At 36.9% G+C, this 18,642-nt stretch overlaps 1 protein-coding gene across 1 annotated transcript in view; it reads left to right on the forward strand.

The window, feature by feature from the left end:
- LOC149218004 (sulfate transporter 4.1, chloroplastic-like) overlaps positions 1 to 18,642 on the forward strand; it is a 239,296-nt gene that overhangs the window by 21,516 nt on the left and 199,138 nt on the right. Inside the window, exons 6-7 of the mRNA XM_089383732.1 lie at positions 11,168 to 11,275; positions 11,383 to 11,448. Coding sequence (XP_089239858.1) covers positions 11,168 to 11,275; positions 11,383 to 11,448 — 174 coding nt within the window. The remainder of the gene's footprint in view (positions 1 to 11,167; positions 11,276 to 11,382; positions 11,449 to 18,642) is intronic.

Below are 18,642 nucleotides of genomic sequence, written 5' to 3' on the forward strand. Positions count from 1 at the left end.
TCTACCAATAGATAATAAAAATAGGATTGACATCGCTCTTAATGAATCCCAACTGCTGTAAGTAGCTGTCAATTCGACCATACCAAGCTCTAGGTGCTTGTTTTAGTGCATACAAGGCTTTCTTCAACCTACACACACGAGTTCTCTTTTCATGTGTTTCGAAACCTTCTAGCTGTTCGATATATACGTCTTCTTCTATCACCCCATTCAAGAATGCTGTCTTGACATCCATTTGGTGAATTTCCCATCCCATCTGTGCTGCAAGAGATATAATGGATTTGATAGAGGTATACTGAGCTACTGGGGCAAAGGTTTCCTCATAGTCTATTCCTTTCTTTTGAGCATAACCTTTTGCGACGAACCTAGCCTTGTACTTGTCTATGCTGCCATTTGCAGCATACTTGGTCTTGTAGATCCATCTTGAACCCACAACTGACCTGTTCTCTGGTCTTGGTACAATTTGTTGAAATCTCTAAGTCTATCCGTTAGAAATTTTATCTGTATTCTTCTGGTTTATTTCTCCTACTTGTTAATTACAAACAAGTTATTTAAACATATAAACATCGAAATACACACAATACAGTCTCAACCATCTATAGATCAACAGTTGAAAGAAATAACAAACACACAAGTGACACCGTTATTTTTGGACAACTCATCCCCGGAAAAACACAATGCGAGCAAACTGATGCAACAATTCTGAGGGTTTATTTTATTATGCAATCTGTCCTTGAGTACAATTGGGTGCTAAACTGGCTCACCCGACAGAGAAAAATAACTGACAATAATACCTCTCTATTCGAAAGCAGATATTCAGAAAATCTGCCTCGCGAAACCCTCTCCAGCACCACTGAAGCACTGCATTAGCCCTCCTGGCCTCTGTGTCAGCCCTCTGAGGCACTGCGCAGCCTCTACGACCTTCTACGTCACTCTTGCTGCTCTCTGCGTGGATAATGCATGCCCTTCTGCCTCTGCGTTGTCTCAACTGGGCTCTGCGTGGCCTACTTTGGCTTCTGCGTCTGCCTCTCTGCCTCTGCGCTGGTCTCTTGAAACTATCTCTACCTCTCTGTCCAATACTCACTGCCCCTCATTGCTGATCACTGATTCGACTTTACGTAGCAAACCCCGCTCTAGAAAATCGAACTGACTGATCAATCTTGGTGTATCTCCAACTGACCCTCAAGCCTCCTCTTATACTTTTTCTGTTGAGTCTTCAACAACCGAGATTAAGTCGCTAATCAACGGCTAAGATTAGATTTGGCTTGATCCATGTCTTTTGGAACTTTCTAACCCTGTTTTATATTAATACCCATTAATATTTTATTTTTCCTAAGTTTAGACTTAGAAACTCGATTAAAATATTAATTATTTTAATATCTCCTAAACCAGGAAGAATTTTCCCAAACCATTTCTGGGTCTTGGAGACCTCATGTGCTTTAGCCTCTCCACCAATTTTAATGGCTAGAGCACATCTGATGCTTACCCAAAATTGGGTGAGTGATCTCGATTTTCTTTCTTCTTGATGGTATTGAATTCTTTCACCAAGTATTTCCCTTCCCTCTTAACCCTGTATTTGTCTCGAAAAGCATCAAGAAGGGTCATTAGAGAATCAAAAGCATTATTAGCCTTGTCATGAAACCAATGAATTGCACTACCTTCGAATGATATGACAAAGAGTTTCATCTAGACTTCTTCATGATTATAGTCTGTAGCATGAGCATATCTATGGAGGAATGAATTAAACTTCTTTATATGCTCTTCAACATTGATAGCATTATTCCCCTCAAAGATTGGTAATTTGTTCATAGTTGACTCATTTGGCAAATTATGCAGATACCCCTGGATGTTGGTGAAATTGCAAGGACCATAATAGTCACCCATGATGTTTTGATTTGGAGGATTGATGAAAAGCAAATGGAGATCAAGGAGAGCTTCTTGTCTGAGAAAATTTAAACAATCTCTAGAATGTAACTTGTTTAACTGAGCTCTTAGAACCTTTTTAGGATCGGGAGCGGGTTTAACCAGGCTACCAGGATTCCATCTAGAGTACGTTCTAGTGAATGGATGAATAATTGGAGTTGCCACCCAAACCGGAAACCAACATAAATGTCCAGGTGCTAAAAGTGAAAATGAACAAGACGAGAAAATTGGTGAAAGAAAAAATGATAAGGTGATGAGAAGATAAAAAATGATGAGAGATAGGTGCCAACAAATGTTGTGGCGTTGAGGAGACAATGAATGAAGAATGAAAGATCACAAGATGATATGATGAAAGAGGATGTCGTTGAATCACCAAGAACAAGTCAAACCTATCCCCAGCAACGGTGCCAAAAAATGTTGTCGCCCGGATTGTACAGGCACTGCGACAACGCTTAGGACGAGGGCTATCACTTTGATCTCCACCCACTCTATTCTAGATTTCTCCCAATAACAGCCTATTGGGGGTAGTCCCTAAGGAATGAAGTGAAGGAAAGCATGTTGAGAATCAACTCGCTTCGGAGACGCAGATGAGTGGCCTGGCCACTTGGTTGACAATCAAGCAAGATAATGATTATATTAGATTTTCTATTATGAGACCAGTGCCTTAATGAAGTCACAAATTCTTGTTTCTTATGAATTGGAACCAATTGACCGGATGGACACCCGCTATCTATGTGAGATGCTTATGCAAGAGATTATGAGTGAGGTTTATCTTGAGTTAAGATTCCCTTGAATTGTTTAAGTGCGTTGATTAGAGACCTTTTAATGGTACTTAACAATATCGAAATGCAAATTTTAAACAAGATACATTGCTTACGGATACAAGTGCAAATTTCACAAGATATCAAATCACCCAAGATGCCAAATGATAACAAGAGTTAGTCAAGATGTTGATGACAGTTTATATCAATACTACTACTTCAGAAAATTCAGATTTACCAATGTATAACAACAGTGCATAAACCATTCCAAAATAATGAAAATTACTCAACACATTGAAGTATTAAATTTCCAAATTAACCAGCAATGTAAATTAACTTATTTAGCACACTTTACAATGGAGTATTCAACAATATTTCAGATATGATATTTAAAATTACAACAGTAAGTAAAGATGGATCAGCGAGATAAAATCTTCCCAAACTAGATATCCAATATGCCCAAAAATAACAAAATGCACCAGAGCTTGAAAATTTCAAATTTAGGGCTCTAGGTGAGCTTGCCTTAGCAATTTTTAGATCTGATATGATTGTTACAACAGTGAATTAACCACAGATCAGCCAATTAATTCAGCCAACAATCGTTGCCCAATACTTTTTAAAAGTAGAAACTTTTCACCAAAATTGAAAAAATTACTTTTTTGAGTTTTTAGTGAATTTGATTCATAAAATTTAGAACTGATAAACTAATTACAACAATAAGTTAGTTACAAATCAGCAAGCTAAAAATACTAAATACGTTGCACCCAATGTGTAAAAATAGTAAGTTTTTGTTGGGGAACTAAAAATTCAAAATTTTAGTCCTAATTAAGTATATGCTTAAGAAATATTTCAGATTTGAATTTCATAGTAAATTCCAGCAAGCTAAAATGTTGGATCTAGGTCAAATTAAAGATGCCCAAGTGGCCAAAACTTGTGAAAACTTAGCTTTTATAATTTAAATTGATTTTGACCAATTAGAGTATGATTTTAGTGCCTAGAAATTAATGATTTTATTGTTGTAATGAAACTAAAGCAAAATGAGGATTTGGAGGTCTAACCCTAGGCTCAAGGCCTTGAAGATGCCACCATTGAAAATCATTGAAACTTTGGAATTACCTTGCCGCTAGTTAGATATGAATTTTGGGACCTTAATCCTGCAAAAGCGGCAAGTATTTAGCCTTAAATCTTCAGATTAGAGTTTTAGGTCAATTTTGGGGTAGAAGAGGCCAAAATTTGGAGAATTATAAGGATCGAGCCTCAAGGAGGCTGGAAAAGGCCAAGAAGGACCAACGCTTTGCCCAAAAAGGCTAGCATTTGGGAAAATAGAGCTATGGGGTTAAGGCTAAGGCCTAAGGCCTAGGGCCTAAAGGCCACAAAAAGAAGGGCCACATGCCCTTAGTGTGTTTCGACTTAGGGTAGGAGGAGAGGAGGCCAAGGGAGGAGGGCCAAGGGGATAAAGGAGAGGGTGAGGAGGAGGAGAAGGTTGGACGGAGGGCTGAAAAGGGAAGAGAGGCCTACACAGGCATAGGAAGGGCTAATGGCCAGACTAGGTGGGCCGAAAAGATGATGTAGAGGGCCTAATCCATGTTCAAACCAGATTTGTATCTTTCAGCGAGAACCTGCTTGTTCTGACTTTGACCTTTGCCCTTCCTTTGATATGTGTAACCCTTACTTTTTGCAAGTTCTAGAACTTATTCCTGTGTTGGTTTATCACCTTATGCCTGAGTAATGGGGTCATTTTCTTCATTGAAGGTGTTTATTGCAAAAGTTGAAGAAATCATATTGGCGCACAAGCTTTTAGTTGATTCGCCTTGACTTGCGTTATTACTTCGTTGATATATACTTTCTTCCAAGATTCTTCATGCCAAAGCACATGTACTTTCTTCGTGAAAACTATCACAAGGTTTGCAAAAAGGAACAGATTCATCAACTACGTTGGCAGACTCGAGCGGTGTAGGAGGTCTTTGATCATTTGCGGAATTCCTTTTTGGCTACTGGTTTTTATCACTCCCTCTGTTGTTGTTGTTGTTTCGGGGAGGCATACTCTGTGTTAGCATCCTGGCATTCCTTTCCATTTGTATTATCTGATTTTGCATGTCACTTATCTATTTGGCGTGTTTAATTTCCATATCCCTAACCAATTTTTTAAATTCTTTCACTGTATCTAATTCATCTTTAATTTTGACTGGAGATTTTTCATAACCAGGGATCTCAGAGTTACCTGAAGCCCTTTTATATTTTTCTAACTCTTCTATTGTTTTTTGGACAACAGCTAAAGTGGCAGGGTGAGCCTACCTTATCTCACATTGGACTCCTACATAGTAAGCCTCAAGATATGTTTCCAATACAATATTTTCAAGGGGCTTGTAATCTTGAGTGATGTCCCTTAGTAATTTGTTGAACCTCTTCTTAAATTCTACCACCGTTTCATTTTCTTTCTTCTTGATGGTATTGAATTCTTTCACCAAGTATTTCCCTTGCCTCTTATCCCCATATTTGTCTTGGAAAACATTAAGGAGGTTCCTTAGATAATCAAAAACATTATTACCCTTGTCACAAAACCAGTGAATTGCACTACCTTCCAATGAAAATACAAACAATTTCATCTTGACATCTTCATGATTATAATCTGTAGCATGAGCATATCTATAGAGGAATGAATTAAACTTCTTTATATGCTCTTCAACATTGATAGCATTATTCCTTTGAAATATTGGCAATCTGTTCATAGTTGACTCATTTGGAAAATCGTGCGGATACCCCTGGATGTTGGTGAAATTGCAAGGACCATAATATTCTCCCATGATATTTTGATTTGGAGGATTGATAAAAAACAAATGGATATCAAGGAGAGCTTCCTGTCTGAGAATATTTAAACGATATCTAGAATGGAACTTGTTTAACTGAGCTCTTAGAACCTTTTCAGGATCGAAAGCGGGGTTAACCAAGCTACCAAGATTCCTTCTAGAGTATGTTATAGTGAATGGATGAATAAGTGGAGTCGCCACCCAAACCGGAAACTAAATATCTAGGTGCTAAATGTGAAAATGAATAAGATGAGAAGATTAGTGAAAGAAAAAATTATAAGGTGATGAGAAGATAAAAAATTATGAGAGATAGGTGCCAACAAATGTGTTGCTGTTGAGGAGACAATGGATGAAGAATGAAATATCACAAGATGGTATAATGAAAGAGGATGTCGTTGAAGCGCCAAAAAATGTTGTCGCCCGATTGTACAGGCACCGCGACAACGCTTAGGACAAAGGCTGTCACTCTGATCCCCGCCCACTCCTTTCTATCTGTCTTCCAACAACAGGGTATGGGGGTAGTCCCTATGGAATGACGTGAAGGAAAGGAAGTTGAGAATCAACTCACTTGGGAGACACGGATGAGTGGCCTAGCCACTTGGTTGAAATCAAGCAAGATTATGATTATATTAGATTTTTTATTACGAGACCATTGCCTTAATGGAGTCACCAATTCTTGCTTCTTATGCGTTGGAACCAAATGACCGGATGGACCCCCGTTGCCTATGTTAGATTCTTATGCAAGATATTATAAGTGAGGTTTATCTTGAGTTAAGATTCCCTTGAGTTGTTTAAGTGCGTTGATTAGAGAGCCTTTAATGGCACTTCACAATAGCGAAATGCAAATCTTAAACAAGATACATTGCTTACGGATACAAGTGCAAATGTCACGAGATATCAAATAACCCAAGATGCCGAATGAGAACAAGAGTTAGTCAAGACGCTGATGAAGGTTTATATCAACACTACTACTTCAGAAAATTCAGATTTACCAATGTATAACAACAATGCATAAACCACTCCAAAGTAATGAAAATTACTCAACACATTGAAGCATTAAATTTCCAAATTAACCAGCAATGTAAATTAGCTTCTTTAGCACACTTTACGATGGAGTATTCATCAATATTTCAGATCTGAGAACAAGAGTTAGTCAAGACGTTGATGAAATTTTATATCAACACTACTACTTCAGAAAATTCAGATTAACCAATGTATAACAACAATGCATAAACCACTCCAAAGTAATGAAAATTACTCAACACATTGAAGCATTAAATTTCCAAATTAACCAGCAATGTAAAGTAGCTTCTTTAGCACACTTTACAATGGAGTATTCATCAATATTTCAGATCTGAGTTTAAGGCTATAGCAGTAAGTAAAAACAGATCAGCAAGATAAAAACTTCCCAAACTAGATATCTAATATGCCCAAAAATAGCAAAATGCACCAGAACTTGAGAATTTCAAATTTAGGGCTCTAGGTGAGTTTGTCTTAGCAATTTTCAGATCTGATATGATTATTACAGTAGTGAATTAACCACAGATCATCAAATTAGCTCAGCGAAAAATAACTGTCCAATACTTTCTAAAAATAGAAACTTTTCACCAAAATTGAAAAATATAATTTTTTGAGTTTTTAGTGAATATGATTCAGAAAATTCAGAACTGATAAACTAATTACAGCAGTGAGTTAGTTACAAATTAGCAAGCTAAAAATACTAAATATGCTGCCCCAAATGTGTAAAAATAGTAAGTTTTTGCCGGAGAACTAAAAATTCAAAATTTTAGTCCTAATTAAGTATATGCTTCAGAAATATTTCAAACTTGAATTTCACAGTTATGCAGTAAATTCCAGCAAGCTAAAATGTTAGATCAAGGTCAAACTAAAGATGCCCAAGTGGTCAAAACTTGTGAAAACTTAGATTTTTCAATTTAAATTGATTTTGACCAATTAGAGTATGACTTTAGAGCCTAGAAATTAATGATTTTACTATTGTCATGAAACTGAAGCAAAATGAGGATTTGGAGGTCAAACCCTAGGGTCAAGGCCTTGGATATCTCACTGTTGAAAATCGTTGAACTTTGGGATTAGCTTGCCACTTGCTACATATGAATTTTGGGATCTTAATTCTGCAAAATCGTCAAGTATTTAGCCTTAAATCTTCATATTAGGGTTTCAGGTCAATTTTGGGGCAAAAGAAGCCAAAATTTGGAGAACTAGGACAAGGGAAGTGGATTTGTGTGTATAAGTGGGCTAGGATGATAGATTAGGTGACAAGGACGCTGCAAAAGGCCATGAAGGGCCAACGCTTTCCCCAGAAAGGCTAGTGTTTGGGAAAATTGGGTTATGGGGCTAAGGCCTAAGGCCTATGGCCTAAGTCGTTAAGGCCAAAAAAGGAGGGCCGCAGGCCCTTAGAGGGCTGCGCCTTAGGGTACAAGGAGAGGAGGTCGAGGGAGGAGGGTTGAGGGGATAAAGGAGAGGGAGAAGAGGAGGAGAAGGCTAGGCGGAGGACTGAAAAGGGAAGAGAGGCCTGCGCAGGCCTAGGAAGGGCTAACGACCAACCTAGGAGGGTCGAAAAGATAACGCAGAGGGCAAGGATGGTTGACTTAGGCCAAGAGAGAGAGACGCTAGGCCTTGAGGGGGTAGATTTGGCCTCGGGAGAGCTAAAACCTGAAAATCCTTGCTCTGGATTTTTTTTATGCTTCAACTCTTTGATTTTCTGAAAATTCTATTGTGGGAAACTTGCAAAAAATTCCAAGATACTGGATCTTACCCTCAAGGGCCTAGATCTAGTTCTTCTTCCACTTAAATCCTTCATCTAACTTGCAAGAAAAAGTAGAAACATCCAAACTCCAAACATACACAAAATAAATCTAAAACCCCAACCCAAGTTAGAAAAATAAATTTCAATTCAAGACTACAATTTAATTTACAAAATGTACAGGGTTTTTAAATGGATTTTGAGAAAATAATTTTTTCAATATTTTTTACTGGAAAGAATTACTGAAATGCTTCAAAAAAATTAATGATTCACTATAGCCCAAGCGAAGACTAAATCCACCATATAAAAACTAGATATCCAAGTAACATTGATTCTTGCTCAAGTTTGTGAACTTGAAGGCCAAGGACTGAAGTACCTGCAAGCACTATGAATTTATTTCAAAATAATTTGTTAGATCACATGGGGAATCAAACCACCTAAGATTAGCACAAAACTATCAATACTATGGTTCTATCTCCATCTAATGATAGAAACAAATCTTACCAATATTCAACACCATATAGAGATGTCCGTAGTTAGCACATATCACAGATCAATAAGCAAGAACACTTTGAATTGCACCCCAAAGTCTTTTATTATGGTAGAAAAAATAGTTCCCAACGGGACAATAGTTTATACAATGCTTAAACAACAATTTCAGCAGAGATCAAGATGACTAAAGACTCAAATGAATCTCTAATTTATAGATAAATCATCCAAATGGAAAAATAATAGCTAGTTTTTTTTATCATTGTCAAAATAATCTTTGTTGTTGATAAATACTTCAAGATCTTCTAATTCTAGCCTTTGATTTTTTATTTTTGACGAATTTTCGAATTTATCAATTAATTCCAATTTAATTACCTCAAAATTAATTATTTAGAGCTAATTACCTCAAAAAACTGACTTTGACTTGACCACCATGGTGTCCAATTTTTTTTGAAAAAGACAATATTCTTTTGGTGGAGTACCTTTAAAAATTGATTCCTTCACCCACAAATTTTTCCATTTGGAGAATTTATTTTCCTAGACAATTTAAATTTGACTCTAATTAAATTATTAATTAATTTTCTGGCTTAGGATTCAATTTAATTTTGCTAGAAAAATTAATTAATTTACACATGAGGGGATTAATTTATTTTCCAACCCTCTAATATATATGATTTTTCTTTTACATGACTCAAAGTGGGAATACACATTTGTCTTAGACCCTCAAGACACATAACCCATCTGCGACTCAATATGATCTAGTAAACCAAGTGATTTGTAATAAAATAATTTAGCCAATTAGCTTAAATTATTTCCAAACCACTTTTACATCAGAGTCGACTAAAACACTAGGACTCACCTAATAATTTGACAATAAATTTCACCCTAGCTTTGGGGGTTTAAGCTGGAGGGAAAAAACTCTTCTGATTAGATGTGTTGAAAAACATAGGTAATGAGTGAGGTTAAAAAACTTCCTAAGATGGAATTCGTCATCAAATTATAGGCTTACCTAGGTTGTTACATAGATTCATGGTTTTACTAAGATCATTTACAATATATAACTTGCAGAATGGGATGACTATGACACACAGACTATTGATACGTGATCCGATCCTTGTTGAAAAAAATTGGTAGTTCCGTTTCCTTGGAACTTTGACAATTTGAGTGCAACACTAACCACAGGTGGTGGATAATATGTACAACAATATGTGCCATAGCAAACTCCTTCAGCCTATGCTCTTCCAAAATATGAAGGAACTGGATTTTAGGGACACCAAAGTTAGATGCACCATCCAACTTATCTTGATCCCTTATTCCTACTGAATCCATTACTGAAGCCCTCGGGAGAAAAGAAAATATAAATAAATATCTGTTCTACCAGCTAACAAATGTACCTGAAAATCCTCATGGTCTCCTTCTGCAAGTGATCTCCATAGATTTTCGGTAATGGATGGAATGAGTAGCTTCTGAATGTTGTAATTTTCACATTTCATGAGCTGTATTACTGAGAAAACAATGGGCATCCTTTTTAGCGATTGGTTTTCTTATAACACAGCTCTCAAACGAAGTTATTTTCCTTATCCTTCACGGTTTCTGGATTGCTCCTTCAAAATTGAAATATTGGAAACATAGGCAGCAAAGATTCAGTTATTGGTTTTTTAACTTTTACTGGCCACTTCAATGTTCCCATGTATCTCTTTTGATCCATCTGATCCTCGATTTCAAGTATTTCTTATCTTTTTTCTTTTTTGTTTACCACCATTCTTGAATTTGTTATTTATGCAACAAATAAATAAATATTCTCAATCTGTTGTGGAAAATAGATATGAACAATTGGATGGAGGAAGATGTTAAAAAGATATTTGTTCTGTTTGTCTTCTGGATTACTTTCATGAAGATACACCGGAAACAAATATTACAAGTCAAGACTATAATTAGAGTGGATAACGTGAACTGAAAATGATCAATAATAGAGTTTCATTTGAATGGAAGAGCTGCATTAGGAAAGAAGATATCATCTTAAGAACATATTTGATGGAGTTTCACTTGGAAAATATTATCCTATTATCCGTGGTAATGTCATTCCTCAGCCCATGACAAAGTTTCAAGTCAGAGCATGTTTGAGAGATCTTTATCCTCTTGCACCTTTACAAAATTAAAAATTATGTTTTAAGGATGTTTTTCATGGTGAAAAAGAAGATATTTCTATGAAGTTGCAACTTTTGAAATATGTCTTTTCGAGTCACTATCTTTTACCAATAATGATGCAATTGTTTTTTTAAAAGGAAGGAATATCAATTTCATAGGAAGATACATAACATAAGTTGACAATGATATATCTAATGTTTAAGTTCTAGAGATTCCCATAATTTCTGATGGACAGATAGATTGTTATAACATTTCAATGTTTATACCGATGGGCATAGGTGGGTGGAATTCCTGAAGGCCTTCCAGGTTTTTCAGTTCCAACATGCTTTGATTATGTAAAGCGTTTAATACCAACAGCCCTTCTTATAACCGGTGTGGCTATCCTGGTAAGTGTAAATGTTTGAGTTAACTTTCAGGTTTAGATTTCATTATTTTTTTCTGTAAAGATGAAACTGATGTTATCTTCTGTGTATGTGTGTCCCATTGTTTTCAGGAATCAGTAGGAATTGCTAAAGCACTTGCAGCAAAGAATGGCTATGAACTAGATTCAAATCAAGAAGTAAGGATTCTGAAATCCTTTAAATGAGAATTTAGAAAATGCTTTGGAGAAATGATCTTTATTTTGAAAACCAGAGTGCTTTTGGGCCTTTAATGCAGATATTACTCCTTCTATTAATAGAAAGTGATATGCCTGTTCTATCTCAAATCTATTCACAGGAAATTCTTAATTCTAGGTATGGTGCATATGTTGGATCAGAGTACCCTCAACATGAAACTTGTTTATAATTTGATGAGATAAGATAATTGGCTTCATTTCCACTAGTGAGCGAAAAAGTAGATCAAAGGGATATAATCTAATACAGCCTGTTACCACCTAAACTAGCATCTAAGTGGAAAAGCCCCATCTATGGATGCTACCATTGGTAATGGATGGGAGCTGTATCACTGTCACCTCAATACAACTTCCCTTTCGTTACCCCAAGGTGGCATTCTTGGATTGGATTTCTTCACTTAAATGCTAGTTTAGGCAGTAACATTTTGCCACCATTGTTGGGGATGAGGTCCATCACTCAGTTATGTGGGATAACTTCTTGCATGTTTATTTTTGATGAGTATGTGTTGAATTCTAATTTATATAGTTCATCCGGCGACAAAATTTCAAGAAAATTTAGCCAAAAAATATTCTACAAAAGATATACCCAAGGATAAAATTGTCTTGTACCTGAGCTTGAAAGATTATATAGACAGAGATCCAATAGGCTTAAAATCAAGGAATCTCATAATAACCTAGGACTTGAATCTATACAAGATATAAGATGGTTATTTGTTGATAATTCAAGTTCTCTTAATTCTGAAAGTAAAATGTCTGCTTCATGGTTTTGACTGATTGCTATAGACCTTTCAGGATCATCAATATTGCTCGACAACCCCATGATCTACCTAAATATTTAGAAAAATTGCCTTTGTTTCATGGAGATATGCTATGAGTGCATGTGATCATTGGAATGCTTTCATGGGATTTATTGGAGGTGAAGAAATTGAACATCTTGACATCTTGTTTAAATGTTTTGCTTTATATTAAAAAGAAGATGCAAGAAAATGGTTCAGTCAATTAGCTGATAATAGTATTAATTCTCTTGATGGTTGTAGAGGTGTCTTTTTTTCTAGATGGTTAGAGAAGAAAGATAATAGGTTTCTTCTAAATGCATTAACTAATTTCAACAGGAGAAATGAAAATGAAACAATGAATGAATTTAATTGAAGATTTGATAAAATAATCCAAGATATTCTTCATGATCATTAACCTAGCCCAGTCACTTCATTACTAAATTATTTGAATGCTTTCGAAGAACAATTTAGTTTTTTGCTAAATCAAGTTAAGCTAACAAATCTAATTGATGCTAAAATCAAAACTAAAAGCTTTGATGACAATTGGGTTTTGGGGGGAAACCTAGATATCTTAACTTCACCATAAGCTCGGGTGGAACCTAAACCAAGAAACATTCTAGTGTTAAGCAAACCTTGGATCCTTTAGGTTCCATAATGAAACAATGAAGAGAATGGAAACAAATTTCACTCAACAAACAAATGCATTGTGAAACCGGGTTGTGCAAATGGAAAGGAATTAGTGGCACAATCGATTTTCCCTAGGATTGTGAGATATTGTGGCACTTCCTAGAATCAAAGACATTCCGCACCATTGGAACCAACCAATGTGGTTGACTACGTGTCTCCATTTTTCCAAGCTTGCAACATTTTTCATCAGGAAAATACTTGTGCAAGATATTTAGACATGGTCAATGGTGAGTCAAATAACCAAAATAGTAACAATTACCTGGATTCTTGCAATAACTTACTTGAAGGGAGGAATTCTTATCCTTTGCCCCAAGAGAACGAGCAACAAGTTAAGGAAAAAGGAATAGATGCTGACAGGACCATTAAAATACTTGGTGAAAGGCCATCTCAAGAAAAGATTAAATGAATGTGGGCTAATAGACAGATGGGAATCACCTACCAAAGAAGGAATAAAAAGGCTTGTTAAGTAGATCAATAATCCCCATGAGATTTTGAAAGAAGAGTAGTCGATCCATTGAGCCATGTATAGAGGGGTCTCAAGAGAAGCCTTCAACAAATACTTCCCCCAATATGGACTTCAATATAACTAATTCAGTTAGTCATGTTAAAGTTCTTGTTCCCTTGATCGAGTTATCTATTGTCTTCAATAAACATAAAGCTAAAAGAAGTCCTTGTTACAAAAAAAAAAAAATCAACCAAGTCAAATCACTGATATTAATGAAGATTGCCCTATTGTCCTACAAGGCATGGGACAAGGAGGAAAAAGGAGTGGAAGTCATCTCCCCTTCTTATTATCTTTGATAGTGAATGAGTTGCTCCTTTACAACCGTATGTTAGATTCTAAAACCTCAACAAATGCCATGTCACTAAGGGTCATGACCCAATTAGGCATAAATGCCATTAGACCAGACAACAATATATGTGCCATGGTTTTGATAGAAATTGTGTTATCTAATCAAATATCTTCTAGTTAAATTAGCCGCTTGTCCAAACGTCTCATTACTGATGGATGTAGTTTTCATAGATGTCCCAAACACATGGGAAACTCTTTTATCTTGTAAGTGGTTCAACAATCTAGGAGATAACACCCAAATGGACTTACCTTATGCTATTATTCCTACTTGTGAAACCACTTTTGTAACCTTAAATAATGAGGAAATGAAGAAGTACCATGTAGAAGAGTCCCAACATTCTATGAATGAGTAGGCATGTTTCGAAGACGATCTAGGAACTTATATTGTGATAGGAAATTCCCCATTGAACACAATAGGACTAGTGAAATTGCGTAGTATGTAGAGTAAGTTGTAGCTGCCCACATGCGCTAGAACTAATGGAAATAGGCGTTGATTATTCCCTTTCCGGCTGACACTATAAGCCATCCATATATCTCCTTGAGAAGACATTGATGTCATGTGGAAGATGAACTTTGATGGAGATGTCTAGAACGAGGATTGGTGTAGGAATCCTTTTCACATCCCCTCAGTGTTGATTTTTCCTTGGCAATTCAAAATCAAGTTTGTGTCTAAAGCACGATCACAAACACACTAAAATGCCACAACACTAAGCACTTTGCACAACGGAAAATGTACAACAGTGAATCAACGAAGTACACAAGAAATTTACACAACCCAAAACATGCTATATTACAACTTTAATACAATAAACATATCTCTCCTTTATCAGGGATCATGGCCCTTGCAATTAGCCTTGATACAAGGAAAAGACTAGGGCTTGATGTCAACAACACTTGACAATCAATCTGCCCTTGAACAAGAACAACTTGACTTACTTGCTGAAGAAGCGCTCACACCAACTCTTTCAGTCCACTTGTCTTGAACACCTGGCAGGTCCTTGTTACCCACCACTAGTGGGTGACCCATATAGGAGAAAATTTCTCCTAGATTTGTCTTCAGCCGGTAGCCAGTAGCCCCTTGTAGCCATTTGATAGCTCGACGTGCTACTATTCTCCCCCACCTAAGCCAACCATTGTGTGCCCTCGCTCATCTGTTATGATCGCATGTTTGAAGGTGTACCATCTAACCCCGAAGGTATGATTTTTCATTATGTAATTGGGTGTTTATGCTTGCTTTTATTGGGCACATTGGGGCATAGATTAGTGGGGGGATTCGATAGAAAGGAAGGGCTCTGATTGTACTCTTGTTCCCTTACCTCAACTGGGGGGTTTATCTTGTATCCTAGTCCTATGGGATCTCCCTTACAGGATATTAGCTTTAGGAGTGGCACTACATGGGAAACCCTGATTTTGGTTGCGTGGTCTCGTTTCTTGATAACATATATCTCACTCCCCTCCGCTCATTACAAGCCCTATTTCACATTTCTCCATATAGGTCCACATTTGTCCATTGGGTCCACAAGGTGTTAGCCTCCCCTTCTCCTTGTCCACATCTTGGGTCAGGTTTGGAATGATGCCCTGGAGGTTGATGCAACTAAAAAGAAAGAAAAAAGCGTAATATGATCACATACAACAAAAATTGTACCACAAAATGCAAAAGATGGCTGAGACAATAAAATTTAGCTCATGGGGAGAAGCCAAACATGAGCTCTACCCCCTATCGTTAGGCCATCACCTTGGTTCCTAGTGCTTCTATGAGTGCCCATTTCATCATTAAGGAACCCATGATTGTCCCAACCCTTGGTGGGAGATGAACTTACCTATCGTACGGGGGTAATCACTGCTATATATTACACATCATGCTCTCATCCCTTTGAGCTGTGAGCAATAAAATGAAGAAAAATCAATGAAAGGCAAAAGGCATATGAATTGTTGAAAAATGTGTAACTAGGTTCGGTCTTCATAAATATGAAATGTACTTTTGATTCTTGTAAATTGTAAAATGAAAGAAAATTATTATTATTGTTATTGGAGCCTGGGTTTCATGCTCAAGGTCTTTTATTTTATAGGTCAAGCACCCATTCAGTGCTTCTAGGGTTTGTCCTAGGTCTAGAAGTCAAAAGAGTCATTGTCATAAGCTGAAGACCCCTTTGAGTACATTTTAACTTGTAAAGAAAAATATTTTTGTCATTAAAAGAGTCAAAATACCCCACAAGACCAAGTCGGCTTGGCAATTAGCAAGTCGGCCTAAAAGAAAGTGCCATGTCCACCTTGAAGAACCTATATATAGGAGGAAATTCGACCTCCTTGAGAGATGTTCATCTGTCACTCATTGTAGCGAAGGAGGAAGTAGAAGGTAGCGAATAAGGAAGAGGACAAAGGAGACTTTTGTTTGGGCTTTTCTCTCTCACACATGATAAGGAGGACTAGGGTTTCTATCTACAAATTCGTTCTTGAAGAAAAGAAGGCAGGTCAAGCGAAGGTCACCAAGGGTCATCCTTAAGCTCTAGAATTCAAAGAAAGGCAAACGAAGGTCAAAGGAAGGCTCAGAAGGAAAATCGAGGCTCACACGTGTGGTAACAACAACTGCTAGGGGGCGAAAATTTCAGATTGCAATGGAGGCCGAAATTTTGCAGCTGGAGGTCGAAGAAGTGCTATTAGAAGAGATTTGACTGGGTTTGACTGGATCAAGGTTAGCACATCATTCAAAGAGGTTGGTCTTGGTCTTGGAGGGTGTTGGTTTCAATGTTAAGGTCTTGGAATTCGTCAATTAAAGAATCTATAAGGAAGAGAAGAGATTTGCGGGTTTTCCTCTCAAGTGAAGAGGTTTTGGCCCTGACTTGCAACCTATATTCTATGTTCTTGTTCTTCTTGTTTTGGTAGCTATTTGATGATACACACACATAATAAAAAGTAACAAAGCTACTAAGTAAAAGACATCACTGGCAGATATCAAGTAAAGAGAAATCACTCTAATCATTGCCTTATAGATTTCTCAACATGGTATCAGAGCTAAGGTTGGCTAAGGGCATTATGAGGATCTCCACTGCATTGAAGAAGTTCCTCAAGAAATGTTCAAAGGTAACAAGTCATTTCAAGAAAGGCATAAAGGAAGCATCAAATCTTCTATTTACTACAAAGAAGGAAGTAATCAAGACAAAGGATGAAGGTCTCTTCTCAGCACTCACTAGAACATTCCAAGATGAGAGCATTTGGGTAATCGAGAGTGGTGCATCTAAACACATGACTGGTCATCACAAACAATTGAAGACCTTATCAAAGGGAAAATCTTCTTACTCAGTGGAACTTGGAGATAATAAGAGTTATCCTGTAAGAGGAATTGGATCAACCTCTATAGATCTGGAAAATGGAAGCAACATTCATCTCAACAAATATTTGTTCCAGGTTTGCGTAAGAGCTTACTTTCCTTTTCAAGTCTAGAATATAAGGGTGATAGAGTAGCTTTCATTGATGGTAGTATGGAGTATGAACTTAAGCATGTAATGTTAGAGTAATTGGTATTCGTGAAGGAAGACTTTTCAGGTTGATATCTCCTCTTGCACAAGCTTTGGTTCGCACTGAAATCAGCCCATGTGAACTTTGACATAGAAGATTTGGTCATCTCCATTTCAAAATCCTTCCAACTCTAAGTTCTATAGTAGATGGAATCCCAAAATTGAAAGAAGTTCACGAAGGAGTATGCAAAGGATGTGCATTGGGTAAGAACACCAAGAGACCATTTGGAAGAAGTGCTTCATAGTCAAAAGAAATCTTGGGTCTTATTCATTCTGATGTGTGGTCCTGTGGCTCCAAAATCACTTGGAGGTCATATATATTCTGTCACATTTATAGATGACCATTTAAGAAAAACTTGGGTTTATTTAATGAAATCCAAGGATGAAGTATTTACCAAATTTCAAGAATTCAAAGCTGAGGTAGAGAACCTTACAGAAAGGAGAATCAAAATACTAAGGTCTAATAATGGAGGAGAGTGTATATCCAAGGAAATCATAGCCTTCTGTAAGGATTTTGGGATTAAGAGGGAGCTGATAGTCCCATATAATCCAAAACAAAATGGGGTTGCGGAATGAAAGAACCGGTCCATTGAAGAAAGTGTAAATGCAATGTTGCGTGATCAAGATCTAACGAAATTTCCGTTGGGAGAAGCCACAAAGATAGTTGTATATATTCAAAATCGAAGTCCCCACAGGTCACTAGATAGCAAAACTCTCGAAGAAGTATTCACTGGGAAGAAACCAACTATGGATCATATCTGAATCTTTGGTTGTCTTGTATATATTCATATATCGAAGGACAAAATAAAGAAGCTGGACCCTTTAGGCATGAGAGGAACATTTGTTGGCTACAGTAACTCCTCTAAGGCCTATAGGATCTACATAAAGGGAGGAAATCATATAGAAGTTGAGATGTTATATTTGACGAAAGCATCGCATTCAAGAAATCGAAGGAACTTCCTATGGACTTTGATGATGAAGAACTTCCAGTATTTGAAGAAGTCAATAGGGAAGAAGAAGAATCTAATCATGAAGATGAAGTTCCCAGTGAACCTATTCAACTTGTGGTCATCCCCGAATCAATAAAGAGACGTAACTAGTTGAAGTCTACACTACTTGATTCAGAGGGTCATGGAACAACTCAGGGCACATTTAGGGAAAGCAAGAAGCCCAAATGATATTCTGGGTATGCAACCTACATAACAAAACTAATTGAAGTAGAGCCATACACTTTTAAAGAAGCTGCCAATCATCAAGAATGGAAGGATGCCAGGAATGAAGAATATCAGTCTATAATGAAGAATGGAGT

This window comes from Pinus tabuliformis, chromosome Q (assembly GCF_031772625.1).
Source record: "Pinus tabuliformis cultivar Carrire ecotype Pingquan chromosome Q, CPIR1, whole genome shotgun sequence".
In the NCBI taxonomy this organism is placed as follows: Eukaryota; Viridiplantae; Streptophyta; class Pinopsida; order Pinales; family Pinaceae; genus Pinus; species Pinus tabuliformis.